This window comes from Bactrocera neohumeralis, chromosome 4 (genome assembly GCF_024586455.1).
Source record: "Bactrocera neohumeralis isolate Rockhampton chromosome 4, APGP_CSIRO_Bneo_wtdbg2-racon-allhic-juicebox.fasta_v2, whole genome shotgun sequence".
Classification (NCBI taxonomy): Eukaryota; Metazoa; Arthropoda; class Insecta; order Diptera; family Tephritidae; genus Bactrocera; species Bactrocera neohumeralis.
In genome coordinates, this window is record NC_065921.1 from 66,490,091 (window position 1) to 66,517,357 (window position 27,267).

Consider the following 27,267-nt stretch of genomic DNA (forward strand, 5'->3'; position numbering starts at 1 on the left):
TGTCGTTTTGCTTATATGAGCAATACATGAATTTATAGTAATTAATACTTAGTTGTCTTAAAAGTAAGAAATTATATTAAATTAGCACATTATTAAGTTTTCGAACTTAAAATAGTTTTTCTTAATATAATCGGAAGCTATATGCTATAATTCTATGATTATGACACTATGAAGTTAACTTTTAAAAGTATGTGTACAAAATTGAGTCTTAAATTATTATTAAATTAGTTACATAAAAATGTTTGTATGTATGTAGGTGTCTACTTAATCTAGGCAGGAAAAATAGCTACCATGGAATTAATCGTTTTTTCTATAGAACCATATATGAGGAAAAAAATTAATTGTCATTTATTTGTGTATATAATTTCAAATACATATTTTTAGTTTATAATAAATGTGAGTATTGAGTTTTAGTCAACATTGTAAACTCCATATTTTTTTAGTTATGGGAATAATATATGTAACAAAGAAATTACAATTTATAACAAAAAAAATACAATAATAAAAATTACAAAAACAAAAATTAAATGATTACGAATTGTTTTCATTGTATTTAAAAATTCGGTATCACGTACAATTTCGGCACAAAGCACTACGAAACAATTTATTACAAAATAAAATTATTTGTTTGGAAAACGAAAATGAAATATTTAACCTGAATAATAGCAAATGTTTCGTTCTGGGAGCTTCAAACTTCGTCGCAAACTTAATATACTCTCTTTATGGTAAAAAATCAAAAAAAAAAAAAAAAAAAAAAAAAACGAAAAAAAAAAAAAAAAAACAAAAAAAAAATTATCACTCTTGTCAACTAACGGCAATTTTTGTAATTCATGAACAGAATAATTTCAATATAACATAAAAAGTAACTAAAACTAAAGTAATATAATTTTTATTAAAAAAATAACAACCAAAATTAATAATGAAAGAAAAGAAGACTTTTTAGTTATTAATATTGATTAAAATAAAAATTAAGCAATTATAATACTATACACAAACTATTTTTCAATAAAATTTTTGGAAATTTTAAAAAGTAAACTTTTGAATATGACATTTAGAAAATTTTTGCATTGCTAATTTATATAAATAACATTTAAGGAAATAATTAAAGTCGCTGCAATAAAATAAAGAGACACAAAAATCAATTTACACAAAATACAAAAAAAATAAAGAAATAAAATATTATAACATTAAATATTAATAATAAAATAAAATAAGATATTAAAAGTAAAATTATATCGTAAAAAACTTATGTAAATAACTAAATGTATAATAATATTGTAAATATTATTCGTTAAACATTATTTTGCTTAACTACCACATTGAGAAAATTTTACTTTATTTTTTAGAGCAACAAAACTATAAATTCAAACCTTTTTGAATAATTTTGCACAAAAAGCACATCTAATTCCTATAAAAATAAAACAGCACAATGATTACAAATACAATATTAAGAATATAAAAATTAAATTCATTTCGCAAAATCAAAGACCTCTCTTTTCTAACGCATTTCTTTGCGAAATTTTCATTGCATAATATTTTAAAAGTACCTGAAGTTTATTTCGCCTATAGCACCTGCCATATGCTCTATACTAGTCGAATAATACATATATTTTAAACAAATAACTAAATTATTAACAAGTGCAAAAGCACCTGGCACATAGGAATATTTACGTGATTTATACCGCGTTTGTGACAACCAAAAAGTTTATCGATAGCTACCAAAAAACATATAATTAACATGTGTTTAGATAATACAACTTTATACATGATCAAAAAATCGAAAGCTGTAGTAAATAATTGTTACAATTATTTTCATATACTTCTTACTTGCTCTCTACTCAGCCCTATGTGTATATGTATGTATACACGTATATTGAGATATAAAAGTAAATAACATACTTCAATGCTTACAAATTTTTGCGTGTTGCATCCTGTATTATAATCTTATTTTTCTGACGCGTCACTTTCGTGGCGGGAGGTGTTGATATTAAGCGTTTTAAATTCTCTTGTGGTATGGCCGCTGCTAATTGATCCTTATCCTTTTTACGGCTACTGCTACCGCCGGTCTGCTCGTCAGCAGCACAGCCAGCCGCGGCGGCAGTCACAGATTGACCGGCATAACGTGTGAGCACTTGAAATTTGGCAAATAGTTTGTTCTTAGACTCGCGTTCCTTTTCTTTGAATTTTTCCAAGGGCTTATATTTGGCCAGAGCATCGGGTAGCGGACATATTTCCATTTCACCATGTTTAGGTGGCTTCAAAATTTTACCACTCACTGGTACGGTGGGCTTGTAAAATTCTAGCTCGAGATCAGAGTCGGAGTATGGCGATGTTGTGTTAATAGCGCCGCCAGCTGTGTGCAGCTGTTGTTGATGGGCTAGCGCAAGGTGTGTAGGACGCAAGTAACGTTGTTGTTGCTGTTGTTGTGCATCACTGAAATTCAACGAACTAGCCGATGCCGAGGCAGAGGTCTCTTCAGCGAGATGACGTAACATTAATGTGAGTTTCATTTCATGTTGCCGCTGCAATAGTACGGCGTTACGTTCACCCTCGAGACGCGCCTGCCGCACTGCATTCGAAAGCACCCGTTCCTTCCACTCCCAAGCATCGCGTTCGCGTTCCAACTGCATTAACTGCACTTCCAGCTGACGCGAAGAGTCGCGCAAATCTATTACCTTTATGAAATACTTATACAACAGCGTGCGCATTTCTTCCGGCGATAGTTTATTAAGACGCGCCATGAGCATCTGTTCGCCTTTCTCACGTTGCAAGCGTTCGCTGGTATCGATGGATTTGTGGCCGCAGATAAGTTCATTCTTGAATTCAATTGCTGCATCGATGGCTTCGATAGCCTCATCGCATTCGAGTAGCTTGCGCTCCTCGCGTTGGGATAGCACTTTGTCGCGCTTTAATTTACGATCGAGCGCGCAGCGTTGTTCGAGTAGGTGGTCACGTGTGCGTCGCAGATTGCGTATTTCATGTCGCAGACCCTCCTTTTCACCTGTGCCTTCGGCATTGTCGCCATACTGTTCCAAATTCTCCGATTTCTCACGTAACACATGATCTAAATGTGAGATTCTTGCTTGCACCTCTTTCAGATTCTTACCCCGCTCGGCATCTTCGACTGTATTCAAGTTGCCATCTAGCTTCACAAGCGCTTTGCTGTTGGCGCTCTGCGTGTTTTCTTTCTCTTTGAGCACTTTCAACTCGTGCTCTAACTGTTCGCGTTGCTTACGATCTTTCTTTAATTTCTTTTGTAGCTCGTCGATGAGTTTTTTGGATTCATGCAGAGATTGTTGTAATTTCTTTACCTTTTGTCCACTCTCGCCGGCGATATGCTTCATTGAGGCGAGATCTTGCAACCGCTGTTCTATGTGTGCGATTAAAGCGCGCAAGCGTTCGATCTCAGACTTATCCTTACCCTGGACTATGGCTTTAGCCAACTGTTTTTTAGTCTTTTCATACTCAGACTCAAGTTTGGATTTCTTCTTATGGAAACGTTGTTTGGCTGTGGAGCGTGTGTCACTATTTTTCACCAGTTCCGTTATAATATTTTGTTTCAACTGCATTGTTTGTTCTACTTCCTCTATTTGCCGTTGGCGCGCTTCGATATCTGTGACCAATTTGCGCAATTTCTTTTGTACGTTTTCCAGTGGCGAATTAATTACAGCGCGTAATTGTGCTGCATTCTGCAGGTCACCTGAACTCTCAAGAAAGTCGTCGGATGCTTTTGGTGCTGTCTGTTCACGCGAAGCCACGCGGTTGAGCATTGCGATCTCAGCACTTGATAGAGTGGCTCCGGGCTGTATCGATCTACGTCGACCTAGACGTTGCAAAAGTAAAGTCTAAAAGCAAAATAATTGAGAAAATTAGACTTAACAACATACCTCCCATGGATGGCTTGCGTTCATCTAATTTTTCACTAGGTTGACGTTGTTCGCTCAACACTAACTCTAAGCTCTGAGCTGACTCCTTTCGTCTTGCGCTCTCCTGACTTTCCATTACAGCTTTTGGTTGGTTTTGTATAAATTCTTTATATTTTTCTTCTATTAAAGTATCTGTTTTTATGCGTAGCTCCTCCATAAGCGTTTCTAATTTTTCCATCAAATCAGGTCGTTGTGACTCACAGTCCGATTCATTATCCGAATTCTGTTGAAATGAAGTTTCGGGATCGCTAACAACCTCTTCAGGCTCTTCGGCTTCTTGTATGGGTCCTAGTTGCTTCTGTGAGCGTATAGCTTCAGCAGAGCTTAAACATTCCTCACATTCTTGCTTGAGAAAAAGCCACTCCTCAATTTGTTCTTTGTCCAACTCAGTCACAGCATTTGAAGCAGCCAATCTGTGGATTAATTATTAAATATCAATCGGTAATACAAATGTTTGTCTTTTTTATTCATTATTTACTTTGAGAACAACCCTTCGGCATTGGATACCAATTTGTACCACTGACTTGCAGCAAACTGTAATCCGAATGTATCTGCTCCCACTGGTATACCAGGACCACCGCCTCCAGGCAATTCGGGCATTATTGCTTCGGGAGAGATGGGTGTATTATCGTCCGAAAATGTGTTCATAATAACATAATTTCTGACACATTGTACTTTGAAGGCAAATTGTAAATTGCAGATTGTTTCATTGCAATCTCGCTCCAGTGGCGAAACACATAAAATAAGTAAAGTTTGTGCGCGGCCACCAAATGAGTCTTTCAATAATGTAGTCAATGTCGTTTGATTATAAGGTATATTGCCATTAGAACCATACATGAGTGCTGGATCAGTAAGTGTGTTTACTACCCGCTCCAATGTTTGCAAACCCACATCCTTGGGTAAGCTTGCCGTTTGATCTAACGCATTCAACATGAATACACGATCAGTGCCACATAAATCGGAGAAACTTGCTGTTGAAAGACGGTGTTGTATGAGACCTTCTTTTGAAACCCATTGTTGTTCGAGTGTAAGCGTAAAAAGTGTATGGCTTATAGATAAATCGTCGTTACTGTTATTGTTAGAAGACTGTTTGGCATTCAAGCCAATTTGTAACCAATGAAAAACATCTGTTATACTATTGCAATGAACATTGCCCACACCCAATAAATCATGAATAGCATCGTCGGTTATCTCCACCCAACCGATATTTATAGCATAAGTACGTTCTAAAAAAATCTATATTATTTAAAAAATCTTTTGCACCATTTCAAAATTTACCTGGATGGTTGGCCATATGGGAAAATATTTCGCGTACACATCTTTGCACCACGCCCTGTTCGGACTCACTATACACACAATCCAAACCAGGTCCGTAAAGTGTGTATGTTTTACCAGTTCCTCTTTGCCCATATGTTACAACAGAGGCATCGAATCCTTCCATAAACAAACTAATCAAAGGAAATACGGTCTGATGGTAAATTTGACTTTGTGTGCAATCCATAGATAGAGCATGAGTCACGGGAAATGAATGCGGTCCTACTTGCATTAAACCAGCGGCAATGCCGTTGTCTATTTGACCAGGCAAAGCAGTGGGTGCGGTGTTTAGGAATCCCGGTGCAGTCATTGGAATGGCTTGCACATAAATGTTGGCCTCAGCTCTGTTAGGTTCATTTTGCAAGTTTATGGGACCTTTATCTCTACCATTTTCATTAGCATTAAAATTCCCATTGTCATCTTTTTGCGTTGTTATTTGCGAATGTTCATCAGCCCCTAAAATGGATTGCGTATCTACAACATTGCCAGCTGATAGTAGTGGTGTCGTTACAGCCGGTGGTAAGCAGGGGTAGATACGGACAGCAACTTGTATCGGAATTTCCATCATATTCGATGCACTGAATGTACACTCAATTATGCCAAATTATTGCAACGTTGATGGTACATGTTAATTCACAAATTATCTTGCTTTTATTTAACAATTTTATATTTTATAAGCAATTTTCACAGCTAGCTCACAATAAAATTTTCTGTTTTTCCAGTCTGAAATCAGTGTTGTATGGATTTTACTCGCTTTGTGTTACAAAGGAAACACTTCATAATGGCACCAGTGATGCCAAATTCATAACTTATGGCATGTTTACAATTTACAGCCCAATTCTCGTGCCCTCACAAACATCACCACCCTCACTATTGTAAGGTTTTTGAGATTACTGAGGTTTTCCGTATGCTGAGGTGATTTCAAAAGCACAAATGCTTACAATTACGTCACTAATTTGTGATGTCTTTGAACATTTTACTTCATTATGATTAAAAATAATTATACATATTTATGTTTAAATAATTTGGACAAGTTTTTATTTGTTAATTTGTATATATGTTTTATTTAATAAATGGGCGAATAAAAATGCATTTATGTTTAAATAATATGCTGTAATGTTCCTGGCAGTGAACGAGGGCAAAACGAAATATTTCCTGTCATCAAACAAACAGTCGTCGCACTCGCGACTTGACTCTCACGTCACTGTTGACAGTCATAACTTTGAAGTTGTAGATAATTTCGTCTATCTTGGGACCAGCGTAAACACCACAAACAATGTCAGCCTGGAAATCCAACGCAGGATTGCTCTTGCCAGCAGGTGCTACTTCGGACTGAGTAGGTAATTGAGAAGTAAAGTCCTCTCTCGACGAACAAAAGCTAAACTCTATAAGTCGCTCATAATTCCCATCCTGCTATATGGTGCAGAGGCTTGGGCGATGACAGCAACCGATGAGTCGACGTTACGAGTTTTCGAGAGAAAGGTTCCGCGAAAGATTTATGGTCCTTTGCGCATTGGCCACGGCGAATATCGCATTCGATGGAACGATGAGCTGTATGAGATACATATGTACATATATGACGACATTGACATAGTTCAGCGAATTAAAAGACAGCGGCTACGCTGGCTAGGTCATGTTGTCTGGATGGATGAAAACACTCCAGCTCTGAAAGTATTCGGCGCAGTACCCGCCGGGGGAAGCAGAGGAAGAGGAAGACCTCCACTCCGTTGGAAGGACCAAGTGGAGAAGGACCTTTCGCTTGGAATATCCAATTGGCGCCACGTAGCGAAAAGAAGAAACGACTGGCGCGCTGTTGTTAACTCAGCTATAATCGCGTAAGCGGTGTCTACGCCAATTAAGAAGAAGAAGAATGTTGTCGCTGCTCCTAAATCGTTCTTCCACATTTTGAAATCCTAAAAATAAATAAAATTATTATATATCCACCAAATTCAATAAATTTGCGAAATTACTTACTTTTCTTGATTGTCCATTCCTTTATTTTGTTTTGTTTGTTTTCAACTCATGTGGTGAGTGTTTTGTGCCTTTTGCTTGTGAGGTTTGAGCAAAAATAACCTCACAAAATAAACCAGTTGTGAGGTTTTCTCAGAATAGGGCTGTTATATTCCCATGTTAATATAATACTAACAGTGCAACTCTGCTCCTATCGGTTATTTACGGCCAACTTCGTTTTCTTTTATTTGCTGCAAAAGGTTAATATTAAACGTTAAACGCGTGTTTTTCGCGTGCAATTTGCTTTCTGAAATCGTTTTTATACGTTTAATAGTGCTTGCAATACACAAAAACTTGTAATTTACCACCATCTAAGGCACGTAGCACTGTTTTAAAATGTCGAAAAGGCGTATAGAAGTCGGTGAAACTTACAATTCGAAGGCGAAAAAGTAAGTGATACACACATACAAATGTGGAATAGGCGCAATTTAAATAGAGTTTGCATATCTCATTTAATATATATCTAATTTTTTTAATCAAAGGGATTATGATCCGTCCTCGACAACGTTTGCTAATGCCTCTACAGTTGCGCCCATTACCGGCAATGTAGTTGGTGCCACGCGCCAGCCGGGTGCTATAAATCCCTACAATATGAAACCCTATACACAGCGCTACTTTAACCTTTATAAAAAACGAATTACGCTACCAGTTTTTGAATATCAAGCTGACTTTATGCGTTTATTAAACGAACATCAATGTATAGTTTTAGTGGGAGAAACTGGTTCCGGTAAAACTACACAAATCCCACAATGGTGCGTTGAGTTTGCTCTGACGAAAGGTAAAAAGGGTGTCGCTTGTACACAACCACGTCGTGTGGCAGCAATGTCTGTGGCACAGCGTGTTTCGGAAGAAATGGACGTAGGACTTGGCGAAGAAGTAGGATATTCTATTCGTTTTGAGGATTGCTCATCTGCCAAAACCGTACTCAAATACATGACTGACGGTATGTTGTTGCGTGAGGCTATGTCTGATCCCATGTTGGAACAATATCAGGTTATATTGTTGGATGAGGCTCACGAACGTACATTGGCAACAGATATTTTAATGGGTGTACTGAAAGAAGTTATAAGGCAAAGAAATGATTTGAAATTAGTAGTGATGTCCGCCACATTAGATGCCGGCAAATTTCAACAGTATTTCGACAATGCACCCTTAATGAACGTACCGGGTCGTACACATCCAGTAGAAATTTTCTATACACCCGAACCCGAACGTGATTATTTAGAAGCAGCCATACGTACAGTAATACAAATACATATGTGCGAAGATATTGAAGGTAAACAAATTAAACAATTGAAGTTTTCTGGCTAACTCTTAAACAAATTTCAGGTGATATATTGATGTTTTTAACTGGTCAGGAAGAAATAGAAGAAGCATGCAAACGCATTAAACGTGAAACTGACAACTTGGGTTCAGATATTGGCGAACTTAAATGCATACCACTTTACTCAACTTTGCCGCCAAATTTACAACAACGTATTTTTGAGCCTGCCCCACCGCGCAATGCTAACGGAGCCATCGGACGTAAAGTTGTTGTATCCACCAATATTGCTGAAACATCGCTTACCATTGATGGTGTTGTTTTCGTGATTGATCCAGGATTTGCGAAACAAAAAGTCTACAACCCCCGTATACGTGTAGAGAGTTTACTTATTTCCGCTATATCTAAAGCTTCGGCACAACAACGTGCTGGTCGTGCTGGGCGAACACGGCCAGGAAAATGCTTCCGATTATACACTGAAAAGGCTTATAAAAATGAAATGCAGGATAATACCTACCCGGAAATATTGCGTTCAAATTTAGGTAAACATTACTATTGGGAAAATAATTTTATTGAACAAAGTATATAAGGCATTCTGTATACTATTCTAGGTACTGTGGTTTTACAATTGAAGAAGCTTGGTATTGATGATTTGGTGCACTTCGATTTTATGGATCCACCTGCACCAGAAACACTTATGCGTGCTTTAGAATTGCTTAATTACTTAGCAGCTTTGGATGATGATGGCAATCTTACCGATTTGGGTGCCGTCATGTCTGAATTTCCATTGGATCCACAGTTGGCAAAAATGTTAATAGCCAGCTGTCAACATAATTGCTCGAATGAGATACTCTCAATAACGGCAATGCTGTCGGGTGAGAATGCGCGTATAAATACCAAATACGTGCTTTATATTTTTATTTGTTATTATTTAAAACCAAACAGGTAGTTAATTTTTTTGGAAGGATTATTATAATTTTTTTCAAGTGATAAGTGATCATATGTAGGGGAGGGAAAAATTGCACAATAACTTTTTAGCTTCTAATATATTGAGGTTCAGAAAGTCTTGAGTTCAGGATAATTCAATACTAATGCTATTAATATTTTGCGCACAAACTTTTTTGCTTCATAATGCTTGTTACTACCACTTTAGGTTAGGATTTAATTTTGAAGGAAAATTTGAAATTGAAATTTTAGCTAAGCAGGATATTTTTTCCAACTTATATAGATATTTATTTTGACATTGTTATAGACTAACGAACTGACAGCTATTTTCCACTGTTGCTAAATACTTATTTATAGTTATAATGCAAAAGAAAAATTTTATCAATTCATTTGTCTTTTGCATTCACCACTGAAAACAGTTTCACGAGCGATATTACAACTTTAAACCATGCTTCTCTTCAGCACTGCAAATTACTTGTGTTTTTTTTTCTATTTCAAGTTCGAAATTTCGAAGATAATGTTCGAAGTTAAGTTTAAAACAGAACTCACAAACTTGCATATAAAATTTATTTTAAACATAATGTGCTGTAAACCAAATAATTATTGCGAAAAAATTAATGTTAATTTGTTACTAAAATTCACTTTACTCTTTACTTAAATTTTTAATATAGTGAATTAGTAGCTTTAAATTTTAAATAATTTTTAAAGGTTTAAATAGTGTGTGCGTATTGTGTGCATTTGTATAAAAAAATCGCTCTTGAAACTCACGACAAAATTACTCAACCAAAACGCAATTTCATTTGCCAATTTAGGCATTGTCTTTAGGGGCCAATTACGTAATTTACTGAAAAATTGCTTTAAAATCGCAATATTCGAAGATTATCAGCAAAAGTTTGCAATCATATGAAATTCTTAAAAAAAAAATGTAATAAAAATTGAAGAATTTTGCTCGAAATTAAATACGAAAATTAGTAAAGCAAAATAGGACTCTCCTTCAATCATCAAATTTGCTGTGAAACATAACTCAACTGCGTTTGTGTGGGATTGTGCCGCGTTCAATGGATACGTGACGCCGCCAACCCAAAACCAAACCACTTTTCTCTCTCTTCCTTTCTACACTCTTACTATTATACTCTCGCCTCACCGCACAACGACAGTGCCGCAATGCTTTGTGCGACCGAATGAGGCTAAGAAGGCTGCCGACGAGGCAAAGATGCGTTTCGCTCATATCGATGGTGATCACTTGACATTATTGAATGTCTATCATGCTTTTAAACAGAGTAAGTTGAACTAAATTATATACTATTTCCTTTTATTCATAAATAAATCAATTGTATTATTTAGGTGGTGAAGACCCCAATTGGTCTTATGAGAATTTTATAAATTTCCGTTCATTGAAATCAGCCGATAATGTGCGTCAACAACTCGCACGTATAATGGATCGTTTCAATTTGAAACGCAGCAGCACAGAATTTACATCCAAAGACTATTATGTCAACATACGCAAAGCGTTGGTGCAGGGCTTTTTCATGCAGGTCGCTCATTTGGAACGTACCGGCCACTATTTGACCATTAAAGACAATCAAAATGTGCAGTTGCATCCGTCTACATGTTTGGATCATAAACCCGATTGGGTAATCTATAATGAATTCGTATTGACGACGAAGAATTATATACGCACAGTTACGGATATTAAACGTAAGTTAAATTTTCCATACATTTTCTTGGGAAATATCAATAACACCCATATAAACTTTTAAATACGCTTTCAGCGGAATGGCTGCTCACTTTAGCGCCACAATACTACGAAATGACAAACTTTCCACAATGCGAAGCAAAAAGACAACTGGAAATGCTGCAGCAGCGCCTCGAGTCGAAGCAGTTTCAAAAGGGATTTTAATTTAAACGCTGCCGCAACATGCGCCAATTACAATTCCGAAAGTTTTGCCTTTTATTTCATTGTTATCTCTAAGTTACTATAAACAACAATTTGTTTGATTGCATACACATATAGTTTGATAAATTAGTTTTTCGCAACAATTTTATTACAATTTTGAACTGACAAATAATATCTGCGTCCACAGTTCTTTAATAATTTTAATAACAACAATAAATGCGCGTTTGATTTTCTTATCAAAGCGTAAATTTTTATTAATATGCACTGAAATGTCGTATCACGTGATTTGAAGTTTGCAAATTAAAAAATATGAATAGCAAGAGCTTACATATATACTTATAGACATACATATAAAATAAACGATTCATGTAAAATATGGTTAATGATGCAATTTTCGACTACTATATACATATATTTCTAATATCGCAGAACTAACTGTCATTTAATGAATTTTATCTGAATGAATTGCGTTTAGCAGTAGAAAATATAAATACATATATGGATAAGGATGAAAATTGTGTGACTTTTACTGCAGATATTTAGTTTTGCAAATAATGCACTATAATAAAATAATAACTATTAAAATAATTTGTTTTCTTTTCTTTTATTTTTTTTAAATTTTTTTTTATTTAATTTTTATATATTTATATTTATTTATTTTTTTTATTTTTCTTGTTTTGCAATCTCTAAAATCTCTATTTAAATATGAAATGCTGAATTGAAAAAAAGTTTAATCCAAAATGGGATTGTAAAATAAAAAAATAATCTCAAAAGCCGGATTGAAAATTAGAAAAAAATGAGTCCCAAATACCGAATAGAGAAAAAATTTTGATCACAAACAAAGAAATAGTTTTGGAATGTTTATTTTTTCGCATTTGCCACTTCGTGTTCTACCATTTGAAACTGAAGAGCTGTCATCTGCAAACTTACACATTCAAATATTTTTACAATATTTTATCAATTCTTGATCGAAGATCAAGTTAAAAGTTAAATTTTCATTTTTTTTTATGAAATTAAATAAAAAAAAGAGTTATTCACAAGATATAAAATTTTAATTCCGATTTTGGAATTAAAAATTAAATTTTCAATTTCTAATTCTCATTTTGAGATTAGTTATCTAACTTCTAAATAATCTACAAAATAAAAATATTATTTTTATAATGGATAATTTAAAAATTATAAATCTAAAAATGTAATTTTCAATATAATTCTTCCTTAGTCATATTAAAAATTAAATTTCTAATCAGAAAATCTAATTTTTAAATCAAAATCTGATTAAAAATTTTAAAATTGGAATTAAAAATTTAAAATCTAAATTTGATATAGTTTTTGTATCAAAATATTTGCTTGTAGGGTTTCAATTTGATTTGTCAATCGTGAAATTATCCAATTTTTACACCAGAACACAAATTTTTATTAGTTATTTTAAAATAATATTTATTTACTATATATCAGAATACTTCTCAAACAGTTTAGCCATTGGTGTTTTGAAATTGTATGAGTATTACGAGATATGTGCAAATAGCCGAGCTGAACTGGAATTATAGAATAAAATGTTATTGATGAAACTTCAAAAATGTATGGTAAAAGGATAAACTAATTTTCACACAGTAATTTATATAAGCAACAATATTTTATAACAAGCGAGTTTTCTTTGAATTGTACTATTTGCTTAGTTTATCCTTTTATGCACATACATACATATACACACAGTTATATGTACGCACCGAAGTTAGTAGCGTTCGGTTAACACGACAAAGACCACTCGCCGAAAATTCCACATCCACCACAAGTAATTGTTGCCAAAACTTTTTCACCTGTGTTTGAATGAGCAAGCAAATTTGTTTAATACTGCGCAATAATTGTACAAGTGTCAATTAATTGCATGCAAGCTGTTTATTTGCTGTCAATTTATTTTGCATGTGAACTTATGTATGTGATTTTCACCTACCTCCTCGGTCAATATTGGATCGTGAATTTTACGCTCAATTTCGCACACTATTTGTATGGTCTTTTTGGACTGAAATGTGAAAATTGAATAATAAGTATGCAATTATAAATATTTACCCACCTCTACGGTTGCCAAATGACATGGCTCAACGACTAATATTAAGCGCAGCGAATGAAAGATAATCCACAACACTTGCAACCACACCATGCCGCTGTCCTTTTTACTTAGCAACTCCAAAAAGAGGAAATATGAAGTGGCGACCAAGTGCAGCAGGCAGGAGACCAATATGAAGAGCACTGCCACGCCATGCGAACTGTTGAATATTGAAGGGTTTTGAAGATTTTAGGAGGTGAGGTTATGAAAACTGTTACTACGCGTAATTATTCTTTAATAGAAGCTAATTTAAGTAATACTCACTTGGATACTAAGCGCATGCATTTGCCCAAAGACTCGTGGTTTTCTTCAAGCAATCTTAGTAAGGCGACTTTATTCTTAGCTGTGTATATAAAGAAAATATCTATGAATTAAGTTTAAGCAAAATAATTATATAATTTTTTAATCTGTGTATTTAATGGATTTTACTTTTTGGTTTGCTTATGACAAAATCAAAAAAAAAATACTTCATTTTGCACTTTGTTTGACTTTTTATTTTAATTAAATATACAAAGAAAGCTCAATTAAGCGGAAAATCTCCATTAACCTTGCACATTGACCGGTACCAACATTTTTGTTGTTTATAAAGGACAATTTATTAGAAGACAGAAAGGTTGGTCCTGCCAATGTCCGCTTATGGGAGATTTCACTGTTTTGTTTTCATTTAATTATTTTTTTCATTTTATTTTATAGGATTTTGTTTTTATAAATTATTCTAAGTAAATGACTCGGCATTAGTTGCTGTTACGTTATTTCCACCCTTTTTACTTGTGAGTTTAAGTCTTATCGCCGACCTCAGCGATCCAGTAAAAGATTTAACTTATTGTAGTCAGATCAAATGGAAATGGGTGGACTTATTCTGCTAATACAGCTCGTTTCCCACATCTTAATCAACAATTTATACCATTAAACAGGGTTTAGTAGACGCTTTATAAGCAACGGCAGTGGAGACATGAATAGAACTAGTTAGTGTTGGCGACGACTATCCGCTTGTAGAACAAATGTTTATCTCCACTGTGAATGGCGTTCAGTGCTTGGAATCTACTACAATCCGGAATTAAATCGGTATATTGTTGCGCGACGCATTCAGGCTTCTTGATGTTCATGGCACACGGTTCAATACCTAGAGATAACTCACGGTCTGCGATGAATTATTTATAGTTATGATATCCCAGGAAACATGCCATTTAGTGAGCAGGTGTTCAACAAACATACTGTAATTGTCATAAGTGCTGCGCTCTGACAAGTCTGTATATTTTTGTGTTATTGACGCTCAAAAACTTTAGGTCTTGCCGTATTCCTTCGCGCAGTTTATAAATAGGCTTGCTGTGGATTTAGCGAGGGAGAGTTTTAGGTTTCTTGCAGTGAAGATGCGAGAAAGTTTATGGAGGGATTCACATTTTAACACTTTTCATTGATTCCAGTGCCCGACATTAATATGGTGTGAAGTAACGAAAAATCCCTCTGTTGGTTGGGGAAATTTCGAAATGTAAAAGTTAAACAGTAGCGGGGAGAGAACACCACCATGCGGAACCCCCTGGTTAATTTGTATTCATGTTGTATTTTGACCTCGAAATATTACGGATGATTGACGACCGATTAGATTATTCAAGGTTCATCTCTTGCGCCCTTGAGAAAGCATGGATTGTTCAAAATCTTCTAGTAGCGTTCATTTGGCGTTTTGGGCAAGCGTCAGATAACACATATTTTAACACTGTCCGACGAAGGGTGCAATATATTTATATTTGCCGTCCGAAGTAGCTCGCTCAGAGGAGGCATGACCAATTGACTTTCAACTCTGTCTTCATGTTTCCCCGGATGAGTCAGGGAGTTTCGAATGTGGTTGTTGTTTATATATGCTTTTGTTTTCTATATTGATTAAGTTATTAATATAATTCAGATTTGTCATTTCATAGTGATGAGAAAGGGGTTAACGTGACATGCTTTTTCCACTTTTTATACTCTCGCAACAAAGTTGCTAAGGAGAGTATAATAGTTTTGTTCACATAACGGTTGTTTGTAAGTCCTAAAACTAAAAGAGTCAGATATTGGGTTATATATACCAAAGTGATCAGGGCGACGAGTAGAGTTGAAATCCGGAAGTCCGTCCGTCCGTCTGTCCGTCCGTCTGTCCGTCCGTGCAAGCTGTAACTTGAGTAAAAATTGAGATATCATGATAAAACTTGGTACACGTATTCCTTGGCTCCATAAGAAGGTTAAGTTCGAAGATGGGCAAAATCGGCCAACTGCCACGCCCACAAAATGGCGGAAACCGAAAACTTATAAAGTGTCATAACTAAGCCATAAATCAAGATATTAAAGTGAAATTTGGCACAAAGGATCGCATTAAGGAGGGGCATATTTGGACATAATTTTTTTGGAAAAGTGGGCGTGGCCCCGCCCCCTACTAAGTTTTTTGTACATATGTCGGAAACTACTATAGCTATGTCAACCAAACTCTATAGAGTCGTGTTCTTCAGAGGTTTCCATATACAGTTCAAAAATGGAAGAATTCGGATAATAACCACGCCCATCTCCCATACAAAGGTTATGTTGAAAATCACTAAAAGTGCGTTAACCGACTAACAAAAAACGTCAGAAACACTAAATTTTACGGAAGAAATGGCAGAAGGAAGCTGCACCCAGGTTTTTTTTTTTTAAATTGAAAATGGGCGTGGCGTCGCCCACTTATGGACCAAAAACCATATCTCAGGAACTACTAGACCGATTTCAATGAAATTCGGTATATAATATTTTCTTAACACCCTGATGACATGTACGAAATATGGGTGAAATCGGTTCACAACCACGCCTTCTTCAAATATAACGCTATTTTGAATTCCATCTGATGCCTTCTCTGTATACATTAGGAACCAATGATGATAGCGGAATAAAACTTTACACAAATACGGTATTTGAAAAATATGTAAATGACTGATAATGAAATCTCGATTATCACTTTATCATGCGAGAGTATAAAATCTTCGGTGACACCCGAACTTAGCCCTTCCTTACTTGTTATTATTGTTATTTAATTTCATTTTATCTGATTGGAAGTGATATAAATTATAAGTTTTCCACTATGATGCTCCATTTCATTGAAAAAGCTTTCATAAAATTTACCTGAGTCTTGAACTGGAACATGGGTCAATTTTGATAGACTTTGGTGTAAAGCTAACGGATGCTGCGACACCACTTTCACAGTTGTGATTAATGGTTTTAAGGGAACGTACTTTTGGCTGCTATCAGCATCTGTTAAAATAAGAGTTTTATGTAAATTTGTGAATTTTGTATTGATATTTTTAATTCTAAGTACCAACCTTTTAGAAAACTATTTCTCAACATCACATTTAGACGCCGAAAACGTCTACCCAGGCCAAACGCGGTATTGGCAAAATTGATTTGCAAGCCCGTTAATATGAAGTAGAGACTATAAAAGGGTATGTACCATTGTACATTAAGCTCTACAATATAAAAATGAAATAAATAAAAAAAAAAATAAGTTTTAAAAAATCAAAAAATTTATGATTGAAAATTACCCGTATCATCTGTGGGCGTTCTCATTTCAATGGCAAAACGTAGCCAAGTCGAGAGGTCCAATCCTACAAATTTGTAAATAACATAAAGCAATAAATCGTTAAATCGTTAAATTAAAAAACAAAATTTGAAATATTGGAATACCTAAAATCGATGTGATTGCTATTAACGGTAGGCCCAGCATTAATATCGCCAATATGCGATCTCGTTTAAAATTGGAAAATGAATGCAACGAATCATCGACCTACATATATACGAAAATACTTTTAATTATGCACATAAAATTAAATATTGATGATAAATATATAAATTTTTTTCGCACTTACCTTTCTCAGTCGCGTGTTTAGCTCACGCGTTGCGCGATATCCCCACAAGCCACAACCGACTCCTGCCGAACACGCGAACACCACAACCGAAACATCTAAGGCTGTGACCACTTTCGATGTGGCTGATTTCATTCTAAAAGATGGGCTATATTTGATGAATTTTGACATTTCAAGTAATGGTGCATTAGACGTGGCAGTTTTGTTGTTAGCAGTGAAAAGAAGTGGCGGAAAAAAGAGAAAGAAGAGTCAAAGTTTATATAGAATGGAAGTTTTCATAGGTAATAGATCAAATTTTTCTATATTACATACATATCTACATAGTTAATGTTGCAACTACAAGTACTAAGATAGCGTTAATGGATATATACATTTATAGGGTCTAGTAAAAAGAAATCCAGCATAGTATTTGTATTAAATTGAAGGTCTGCCCATAGAATGTTTCGATTTAGTTCCCTTTGTACTTTTTTTGTAATTTCATACCATTTTGAAAGTAAATTTATAAGGCCACTCTCATAGCAACCATCGTCTCTATTGACAAAAAACTGGGACAGCCGATTTTTACAATCTTCTCTTGATGTGAGTTTTTCATTGACAAAATCGCACGCCATGAGGAGAAATAGGATCACTTGGCGGTAAGTTCGGTTAATGCATAACAACCTCCCAATCAAGCTCCAGCAGCTTCTGGCGGGTCAATAACGATGTGTGTGTGTCCTGGCGTGGTCCTGATGTCACACAATTCCAATAATAGTAGATGATTCCCTGCCAATCCCACTAAACTCATACCAAAACCTTTCTGACCGTCAATCCTTGCTTATCTACCGTATGCGCAAGCTTTCCGCAATTCGACGATGACGATTTTCGCTGACGTTGCCACTAAAGACACACTTTTTTGCACGTTTCTCAAATGAATCGTGATTCAGCAGCGGTTCGCAGAGAGAAATTCAATTCATCAGGTTTTTTTACGTTAACTCGTGTGTCAGCCATACTTCGAGTTTACTTTTATTTCGACTCTTATTTAAATGATTTCGATCTTTTTTTAGCTCATGGGCAATAGAAACAGTGTTACATGACAGTCGGACTTTTATCGATATTTTCGACAAATAGCCTTCCAGAACGTAGTGCATCTTTAACATCAAAGTTAACGAAACAGAGTGGACGAATTGCGTGATTGTCTTTTATAGTATCATAATCAATAATCCTATTAAAATTTTTGGTTGCCTGGCTTGCGGTTTCGCCTTTTTATACTCTGAATAGTGGCCACAAAGTTTGTAACACCCACAAGGAAACGACGGAGACCCTATAAAGTATATATATAAATGATCGTCGTGACGAGCTGCTGCTATGTCCCTCTACCTTTCTGTCTATATATAATATATTTGAACTAGTCCTTAGTTTTTGTGATATCGATCTCAAAATTAAGTTTCTGTCTAGAATTTTTTTTATTTGACAAAATATCTTTCCGAAATTTGACTTTGGTTATTGTCCAAGGCAATAGTGCGCTCTCAGTAAAAATTGTCAGATCGGACCAATATGTCATCGCTCAATATAGCATCCATATAGCCGAAATACAAACTGATGGGTTAAAATCAGATTCTTGCATGGAAAGTAATGGATTTCTTTCTACTAAGTAGACTTTATATATTTACGATATTAGTATTACTACCAAAACTGAAACTTCTCAACTACGAGTGCAAAGAAGCTTATAGCGTACATACCATTTATTAACATCTTCATTGCCGATGGTTTAAATCGTTCTTTTTATACTCTTGTAACATGTTGCTACAGAGTATAATATTTTTGTTCACCTAACGGTTGTATGTATCACCTAAAACTAATCAAGATAGATATAGAGTTAAAATCCGGTTGAATGACTGTTTGTCCGTCCGTCCGTCCGTGCAAGCTGTAACTTGAGTAAAAATGAAGATATCTTGATGAAACTTGGTACCCATGCTCCTTCACAAAAAAAGAAGGCGATTCGTAGATGGGCATAATCGGACAACTGCGACGCCTACTTCCCATATAACACAATTTTAAATTTTAATTGATTCTTTCACTTTTCAGAATACAAATCAAGATTCAAAAAGAGATTATACAAGTGTTTCATATCCAAAAAATCCCTAAAAGACTTATTAATATGAATTTATTTTATTGAGAAAAGAACCATGTGTAGAACTTCACGCAAGTGAGAAAAGTACTCTGAGCAGAAGAAACGCACGTCAATAATCACAAGGAAGTGATAGTGTAACTTCTGGATTTGACCTCTAATAGATAGCCGTACGACGTTGAGCAACACCAAAAGCTCACGATCGGAAAGGACCCCTCCGAGCCGTTCGATACCAAACGAGGTTTCAGACAAGGCGATCCCTTTCGTGCGACTTCTTCAATCTACGCTTCGAGAAAATAATTAGAGCTGCAGAGCTAAATACAGAAAGTACCATCTTCTATAAGACTGTACAACTGCTGGCGTATGATTGGCCTCAACGGCCGCGCCGTTAGTTCTGCTTTCTCCAGACTGGTTAAGGAAGCGAAGCTTATGGGTTTAGTTGTGAACGAGGACAAGACGAAATACCTCATGTCATCAAGCAAACAGGCATCGCAAGTCACAGTTGACAGTCATAACTTTGAAGTATTAGATAATTTCGTTCATATTAGAACCAGCATCAACACCAACACAACAATATCAGCCTTGAAATCTAACGCAGAATCACTCTTGCCAACAGGTGCTACTTTGGACTGAGGAGGCGATTGAAAATCAAAGTCCTCTCTTGACGAACGAAGACCAAATTCTATAAGTCGCTCATTTTCCCGTCCTGTTATATGGCGCGGAGGCATGGACAATGACATGATCTGATGAGTCGGCCTTAGAAGTGTTCGAGAGAAAGGTTTTGTGGCAAATTAATGGTAATTTGCGCATTGGCAACGGCGAGTACCGCAGTCGATTGGACGATAAGCTGTACGAGATATACAGCAACATTGAAAAAATTCAGCGAATCAATAGACAGCGGCTACGCTGACTGAGTCATGTCGTCCGAATGAACGAAAACACTCCAGCTCTGAAAGTATTCAACGCAGTACCTGCCGGCAGAAGGTTCTGGCTACAATTGAAATCCCCAATTGGGGCCAAACAGTGAAAAGGAAAAACGACTGGCGCGTAAGCGGTGTCTACGCCAATAAATAAGAAGATTTAGGAAGATTTAGGAATGGTAAAAAACGTTAACTTCAGCTGCACCGAAGCTAATATACCCTTCACAGGTGCATTTCTTTTAGTAACTATGTGTCCAGTTTGTATGGAAGCTATATGCTAAGCCGATCTGAACAATTTTTTCGGAGATTATATTATTTCTATGAACAATAACTCATACCAAATTTCGTGAATATATCTTGTCAAATGCAAAAGTTTTCCATACCAGCACTAGATTCCGATCGTTCAGTTTGTATGGCTGCTATATGCTATAGTAAGCCGATCTGAACAATTTTTTCGTATATTATATTATTATCTTAGAAAATAACCTGTGCGAACTTTTATGAAGATACATTATCAAGAACTTGATACAAGAACTTGATTCAGATCGTTCAGTTTGTATGACAGCTATATGCTATAGTGGTCCGATATCGGCAGTTCCGACAAATGAGCAGCTTCTTGAAGAGAAAATGATGTTTACAAAATTTCAAAACGAAATCTTAAAAACTGAGAGACTAGTTCGTATATATACAGACAGACGGACAGACGGACGGACAGACAGACAGATGGACATAGCCAAATCGAACAATTGAATTCTTAATTAATTCATGCATCTACGCTGCTGGTCATAGGTTAGAGTCGCATATTTTTTCTTCAATAAACTGCTCTATTTACTAACAGGAAAAGAGAAAAGGTTATTATTTTGATCTTTTTGGAATGTCAATGTCAAACTGAACTTATTTCAGTCACAAGTAAAATCGAATTGAAATATGCTCAAACAAATAAAGCCAATTTTCAAAACTAAAGATTAAGAGATTCGGAGGCATAGAAAAAAATAAGAAGCACACCTAATAAACAATTTGGAAAAAATAATGTTTTTGTATTTTTCTTAGTTTGGAATTTGAAAAATGTGTAAAAATTGGGCAATGGGTCGCCGCCAACTATTAGAAGAACTCCCTCATTTCCAATGAAAATATCGGGATAAAACTTTGACCAATTCAACTCAATTCATAGAATTGTAAAGATTGCATCATAATATTTCAAATCCTCTGGTAAGGAATATGTGGATACTAGTGTCAATGACTGGTTTTTTACAGAAATTATCGGTCAATCTGTGAGATACGTATATCATTGAAATTCGAAGGAATACTTTCTGATAATAATGCACTCTACCCAATACAGGAATTGTAAGCTTGGTTGGCCTTAAACCGTACTAATCGGTCACTATGTAAGATATCATAGGAAAAGTAACTGGAGTTTTCGTTATTTGAAAAAACAAACTTTAATCATTTGTTTACTCTAATATTGTCGTCTTCAAAATAGTCCACATTCGATATTATGCAGTAATGCCAGCACTTCTTCCAATCGACGAAATATTTCTCAAAATCGATTTTTGGGATTAATTTTTTAGCGATTTTCATCTATCTTGTAAAACGACTACTTTTAAGGTTCTCTTTAGTATTTTTGGAAATAGGAAAAGGTCACACAAATACGAAAGCTGGGAAGGCTTGTTACAGGTCTAATCTTAACGACTGCTACGGATAAAGGAAGCCAGAAGTTTTAAAATTATCTTTAGCTTCCGAACACACCCACGCATAACATTGGATATATATTATTTATATAGTTTAATGCCGAAAATGTGTGAAATCGGTCCACGAATTACTTCAATTCCCATATACTACATACATAAGTGGAATGATTTTCGTTTATTTTAGCAGACCTTGCTTTCTGCTTCTTTACTGGCGTAGAAACCGTTTACGAGGTTATAGCCGAGTTAACAACAGTGCGCCAGTCGTTTCTTCTTTTCGCAATGTGGTGCCAATTGGAAATTCCATGCGAACCCAGTTCCTTCTCCTTCTGGTCTTTTCAACACAGTGAAGGTGTTCCTCTCCCTCTGCGAGTACTGCGTCGAATACTTTCAGAGCTGAAGTGTCTTCGTCCATTCGGACGACATGACCTAGCTAGGGCTGAACTATGTCAATGTTGTCGTATATCTCATACAGCACATCGTTCCATCGAATGCGATATTCGAAGTGGTCAAGGCAAGAACCACAAATCTTTCGCAGAACCTTTCTCTCGAAAACTCGCAACGTCGACTCATCAGATATTGTCGTCGTCCATTCCCATATAACAGGACGGGAAAAATGAGTGACCTATAAAGTTTGCTTTTTGTTCGTCGAAAAGGTTTGTACTTCTCAATAGCCTACTCAGTCCGAAGCAGCAACTGTTGCCAAGAGTTATTCAGCGTTGGATTTTGAAACTGGAATTGTTATTGCTGTTCCAATTATCTACGACTACGAAGTTATGATTGTCAACAGTGACTTGGAAGCCTAGTCACGAGTACGACGACTGTTTCTATGATGACAGGAGATATTTCGTACTGCCCTCGGTCATCACCAGACCCATTTGCTGCACACTCTTATAGAAGATGGTACCTTCCCTATTTAGTTCTGCAGCTCGAATTTTTTTCTCCAAGAGTAGATTGAGGAAGTCGCACGCTAGGGAGTCCGCTTGTCTGAAACTCGTTTGGTATCGAACGGTTTGGATAGGTCCTTCCCGATCTTTCCGGAGCTTTTGGTATTGCTAAAAAGTCAGGTTACATAGCCGTATTACTTTTGCGAAGATACTAAATTCAGACAAAGCGGCATGGAGGCAGCTCTTTTTCGTGCTGTTAAGACTTGGCGCATGGTGAGTATCTGGTCAGTTGTTGATTTTCCAGGCCTAGAGCCACACTGATAAGGTCCAATCAGTTTGTTGACGATGAGCTTTAATCTTTCACATAATAACCTCGATTGAAAATTATATGCGATGACGAGGAGGATTTTCACAGGGTAGTTGCGCAGATTGTGGGGTCTCCCTTTTTGTGGATTGGGCAGAGCACACTTAAATTCCAATCGTTGGGCATGCTTTCGTCTGACCATATTCTACAAAAAAGCTGATACATTCTTCTTATCAGTTTTTCGCCACCGTGTTTGAATAGCTCGGCCGGTAATCCATGGGTCACCGCCGATTTGTTGTTCTTCAGACGGGTAATTATTAATCGAATTTCTTCATGGTCGGACAATGGAACGTTTACTCCATCGTCATCGATTGGGGTATCGGGTTCGCCTTCTCCTGCCGTTATGCTTTCACTGCCATTCAGCAGGCTGAAGAAGTGTTCCCTCGATAATTTCAGTATGCTCTACGAGAGTATGCCCCGGTCTTGAAGCCTTCTGTTAGTCGCCTTCATACTCACGCATTTTGGCCTCTCTCTTTTTTTGTCTTCAAATGCGTCGTACTGCTCTCTTTAGCTCTCGGAATCTATCTCATCCTGCACGTGTTGTGGTCGATTGTAACGACACGACACTCCTCATCATACTAGCTGTTCTTTTGCCTTTTCTGAAAACCAGTGATTTCGTATGCAGCTGTACGTAAGGAGCTTGAAATGCCGTTTCTGGGACATTAAGCAAATTGTAGTAATGAAACAAAGTAAGTCTACGCCCTTAGTATAAGTTAATATGATCCCAAATTTGAATGAATGGATTGCAATCATATTTCGTATTGAATTCTGTCGCAATGTCTTTAGTATACATTTTTGGTAAGACAAGTACATACAAAAAAATATGCCTCTGGCTTTGATTTTAAAAATTGCGGGAGTACTACTGTGAGCATAAAAATAGTAAGATTTTGTTTATAATTTTAAAATTCTTAATTTACTCTTCAAAATCTGTGTCGTCTCCTCAAAGTAAATCTATTTAGTCTAAATACATTTGTGACAACGTTTTTCCAATGCTCGAAACAAAAGCCAATTTCCAGAATAATCTTTAATGTGCGTAACGATTAAACGTGAATGAATGTATTCAAATTTGATGGTGTATTATCGTGGTGCAAAAACCAAGAGTTGTCGGACCATAATTCCGGCCTCTTTTAACGAATAGCTTAGTGCAAACGACGCGTAACACTCAAATAGTATTCCTTATTAACAGTTTGGCCGGTCGAAAGGAGTTCGGAGAACATCATACATAACTTCATTTTTGATCTTTTTTGATGTGTTTTTTTCGGCTTCAGCTCACCTTTGCCACAATATTCGGCCTTTTGATCGTCTGTTTCTGAGTAGATTCAAGACTCATCATGACATCCTGGCAGTGGGAAAGCATTGTTTCACAGATGTTAACACGACGCTGATTTTGAAAAAATTTTGTGATTTTGGAACAAATCGCGTTTTCACTGATCTTTCAAATTGATCCTCCCGATATTCCATCAAGGCGAGTAAGGGCTATGACTGTTCATCGTCGAAGCTCAAGTACCAATTCCTTTATTTTATTGACGTGTTGATCATCAGTTGATGTTTTTGGCTGTCCCGGACGTGGTTCGTCGGCAACGTGTTCTCGAACTTCTTTGAATAATTTGTACCAAACAGAAACACTTGCTAGCGACAAACAATTATCACCGAGGGCATTTTCCAACATTCTGAATGTTCGGAAAACTTCTTTGTTGAATAACTTCACTTCAGACTTCAAAAAGACAGGTGTATACTAAACAATTATGATTAATATGATGATAGTCGTACCAACCTAGAAAAAAAATATTTCGACGATGGGTTTTCGCGCGAATTTAAATTAAAAAGTCGTACTGTTTTTTGCCCACAGTAGTATACCCGACATTTCCTTACTTGTTCAAACTCGAAGAAAAATCAACCGACCGCTTCTTTTGTAAATGTTTCGCTGAACAACGGTTCTCTAGTTTTTCGATTGCATGAAATTTTTAATTTTGGCTGAACAAAAATCATCTAATTTTTAAGCGAAATTCGAAACTTTTTTCAAAGTCCAATTCATAGATATTAATTTGTTAAATTGAAATATGTTTTACAACTCTATCTCTCTATCATTCAATAAAGAATCGGATATACAAGGTGCATTCCAAAGTAAAGAGGACTTTTTGTATCCAGCGCCCCCTGGTGTCGCCATCTATATGTCGACTGGTGCGTGAGAATTTGCTATCTTCACCGATTGTCCAGAGAGAATTTCATGATATTTCATTGATTGGACGTGAAGTTATTGCGTTTTAAGTGTCAGTATGTTTGTGTAATCGGTGCGAAAATGAGCTTCGAACAAAGAGCCAACATTAAATTTTGTTTTAAAATTGGTAAAACTTGTACTTTCAAAGTGGTCGTGAGGACATAAATGACGATCAACATGTGGGCCAATCAAAATCCGTGATCACCGGAAATTCCTTCGAAACTGTGCTGCGAATTTATCAAAAATCAGCCAAAATCATCATTGAAATTCATGAAAATGGAATTGAACATCTCCCAAACATCGATTTATCACATTTTGACCGAACATTTGGGCTTACGAAAGGTGTGTGCACGGCGAATATCGCGAAGATGAAAGTTGGCGATCGACGCTTATGACCGATTATTTGGTCAAAAATCACAATTTAACCATTAACCACTCCCCGTATCCACCTGATATGGCACCGTGCGACTTCTTCCTTTTCGAAAAATGCATTTGCCCATGAAATGAAAGCGTTATGCAGACGTAGAGGCCATTCAAAAGGCTTGCACCGGCATACTGGCGGCCATACCGGCCAACGAGCTAAAACACTCGTTCGACATGCTTTTGGACCGTGCAAAAAGCTGTATTGAAGCAGAAGGAGACTATTTTGAATGAAATAAATTGATTTTACCCAAAAAACCATTTGTTCTGTTTTTTTTAAGTCCTGTTTACTTTGGAACGCACCTTGTATGAAGTTTTTACAAACAAAGAAAACAATACGCATTACGGAGAATTATTTCGTTTTAAGACAAATATTTACACTCCCAAAAAATAATTAATAAAAATAATTGTTCTTCCCTAAAAAAATTAATTATTTTAAGCTCCTAGTGACCAAGAGGCCACTTTCTATATTAAGGTGCCGTAAGAAAATGTTTGAAAAGCACAATTTAAAAAAAATCAAATCTTTTGAATATTATCTTCGAAGTTTTTTAACTAATTCTAATGCAAGTACGTGACGTCTAATTTTTGGACGATTATACAAATGTTTCAAATAAAAATTGTTTAAAAATATAGGACTTCAACATAACTTTTACGAGCAGAAAGAAAGTAAACGCTGTTCTTCCAAAGAAAGTACGGACGCATTAAACTACGACAATGATATTAAGTCAGCAAAGACCAAGCTTCTACAGTATTTTCTACATATTTATAAAACTAGGTGAGCAAAAACAAAAAACCAAACTACAAGATATATTTAAAATATACACAGTATTACAGTTATACTTACCGCACTGGCATCTGCGAATTTGCATCGAACAAAAGTCCCTGATAGGTCAAAAAGACTAGAAAAATTCGTCACAATAAAATTCCAAAATTTTTCCACATTCAATGAAGACAATTTACCCATTAGCAAGCACAATGAGGCGGAATAAACCGAGAACATGACGCTGCGTCGAATATCCAACACACCCTTCGAGTTTCGGCGTACCGAGAATGGCGCCAGCGCCAAAGCTTTGCTCACATAGTAAATGCACAGTGTCGGCTCGGTGATTTCCATAATTAGTTTGAAAACTTTTGCTTTTTGAAAATATAATTTTATTTATTTGAAACACTTTAACTTTTGATACTTTTTGAAAACAACAACACTACAAATTATCCAACAAGCTATTTTAATCGGTTATTTTCGGTGAAGTATATAATTTGTAGTTCTTCAAGTTAGTCTCACTTCCGCACGTTCAGCCTTACTGTGTCGCACTGATTGAGTTTTCGTATGTTGAGGTGGTGAATTTCGT

The 27,267-nt window shown here is 36.0% G+C and overlaps 3 protein-coding genes and 1 long non-coding RNA gene across 4 annotated transcripts; 2 read left to right on the top strand and 2 right to left on the bottom strand.

Annotated features, from left to right (window-relative positions):
• Positions 1-1,254: 1,254 nt before the first annotated feature.
• LOC126757005 (kinesin-like protein costa) lies at positions 1,255-6,073 on the bottom strand. Its single transcript, XM_050470548.1, has 4 exons — positions 5,205-6,073; positions 4,405-5,152; positions 3,888-4,339; positions 1,255-3,823 (listed from the first exon to the last, which is right to left on the bottom strand). Exons 1-4 carry the CDS (start codon positions 5,806-5,808, stop codon positions 1,908-1,910), a joined length of 3,720 nt encoding a protein of 1,239 aa, XP_050326505.1. The 5' UTR covers positions 5,809-6,073; the 3' UTR covers positions 1,255-1,907.
• Positions 6,074-7,428: 1,355 nt separating this feature from the next.
• LOC126757016 (ATP-dependent RNA helicase DHX15 homolog) lies at positions 7,429-11,941 on the top strand. Its single transcript, XM_050470584.1, has 7 exons — positions 7,429-7,639; positions 7,733-8,526; positions 8,580-9,053; positions 9,123-9,386; positions 10,614-10,736; positions 10,801-11,154; positions 11,229-11,941. The coding sequence occupies exons 1-7, from the start codon at positions 7,587-7,589 to the stop codon at positions 11,354-11,356; spliced, it is 2,190 nt and encodes a 729-aa protein (XP_050326541.1). The 5' UTR covers positions 7,429-7,586; the 3' UTR covers positions 11,357-11,941.
• Positions 11,942-12,708: 767 nt separating this feature from the next.
• On the bottom strand, positions 12,709-27,040 carry LOC126757030 (gustatory receptor for sugar taste 43a). The gene is made up of 12 exons (XM_050470613.1): positions 26,879-27,040; positions 26,763-26,817; positions 17,321-17,465; positions 17,139-17,238; positions 16,997-17,059; positions 16,778-16,921; positions 16,581-16,709; positions 13,722-13,800; positions 13,425-13,617; positions 13,305-13,373; positions 13,081-13,170; positions 12,709-12,888 (listed from the first exon to the last, which is right to left on the bottom strand). The coding sequence occupies exons 1-12, from the start codon at positions 27,030-27,032 to the stop codon at positions 12,826-12,828; spliced, it is 1,284 nt and encodes a 427-aa protein (XP_050326570.1). The 5' UTR covers positions 27,033-27,040; the 3' UTR covers positions 12,709-12,825.
• LOC126757070 (uncharacterized) lies at positions 13,320-13,935 on the top strand. Its single transcript, XR_007666686.1, has 2 exons — positions 13,320-13,653; positions 13,712-13,935. It is a non-coding gene; the product is annotated as an uncharacterized LOC126757070 (long non-coding RNA).
• Positions 27,041-27,267: the final 227 nt, after the last annotated feature.

Coding starts and splice junctions, on each gene's coding strand:
- LOC126757005 (XM_050470548.1), bottom strand. CDS start 5,808: ATGATGGAAATTCCGATACAAGTTGCTGTCCGTATCTACCCCTGCTTA. Junction 5,153..5,204: donor CCATATGGCCAACCATCCAG/GTAAATTTTGAA, acceptor AGATTTTTTTAG/AACGTACTTATGCTATAAAT. Junction 3,824..3,887: donor ACGCAAGCCATCCATGGGAG/GTATGTTGTTAA, acceptor TGCAACGTCTAG/GTCGACGTAGATCGATACAG.
- LOC126757016 (XM_050470584.1), top strand. CDS start 7,587: ATGTCGAAAAGGCGTATAGAAGTCGGTGAAACTTACAATTCGAAGGCG. Junction 9,387..10,613: donor AATAACGGCAATGCTGTCGG/GTGAGAATGCGC, acceptor GCACAACGACAG/TGCCGCAATGCTTTGTGCGA. Junction 10,737..10,800: donor CTATCATGCTTTTAAACAGA/GTAAGTTGAACT, acceptor TGTATTATTTAG/GTGGTGAAGACCCCAATTGG.
- LOC126757030 (XM_050470613.1), bottom strand. CDS start 27,032: ATGGAAATCACCGAGCCGACACTGTGCATTTACTATGTGAGCAAAGCT. Junction 17,466..26,762: donor AATTCGCAGATGCCAGTGCG/GTAAGTATAACT, acceptor CATCAAATATAG/CCCATCTTTTAGAATGAAAT. Junction 13,801..16,580: donor TGTTCCAGTTCAAGACTCAG/GTAAATTTTATG, acceptor TTATATACACAG/CTAAGAATAAAGTCGCCTTA.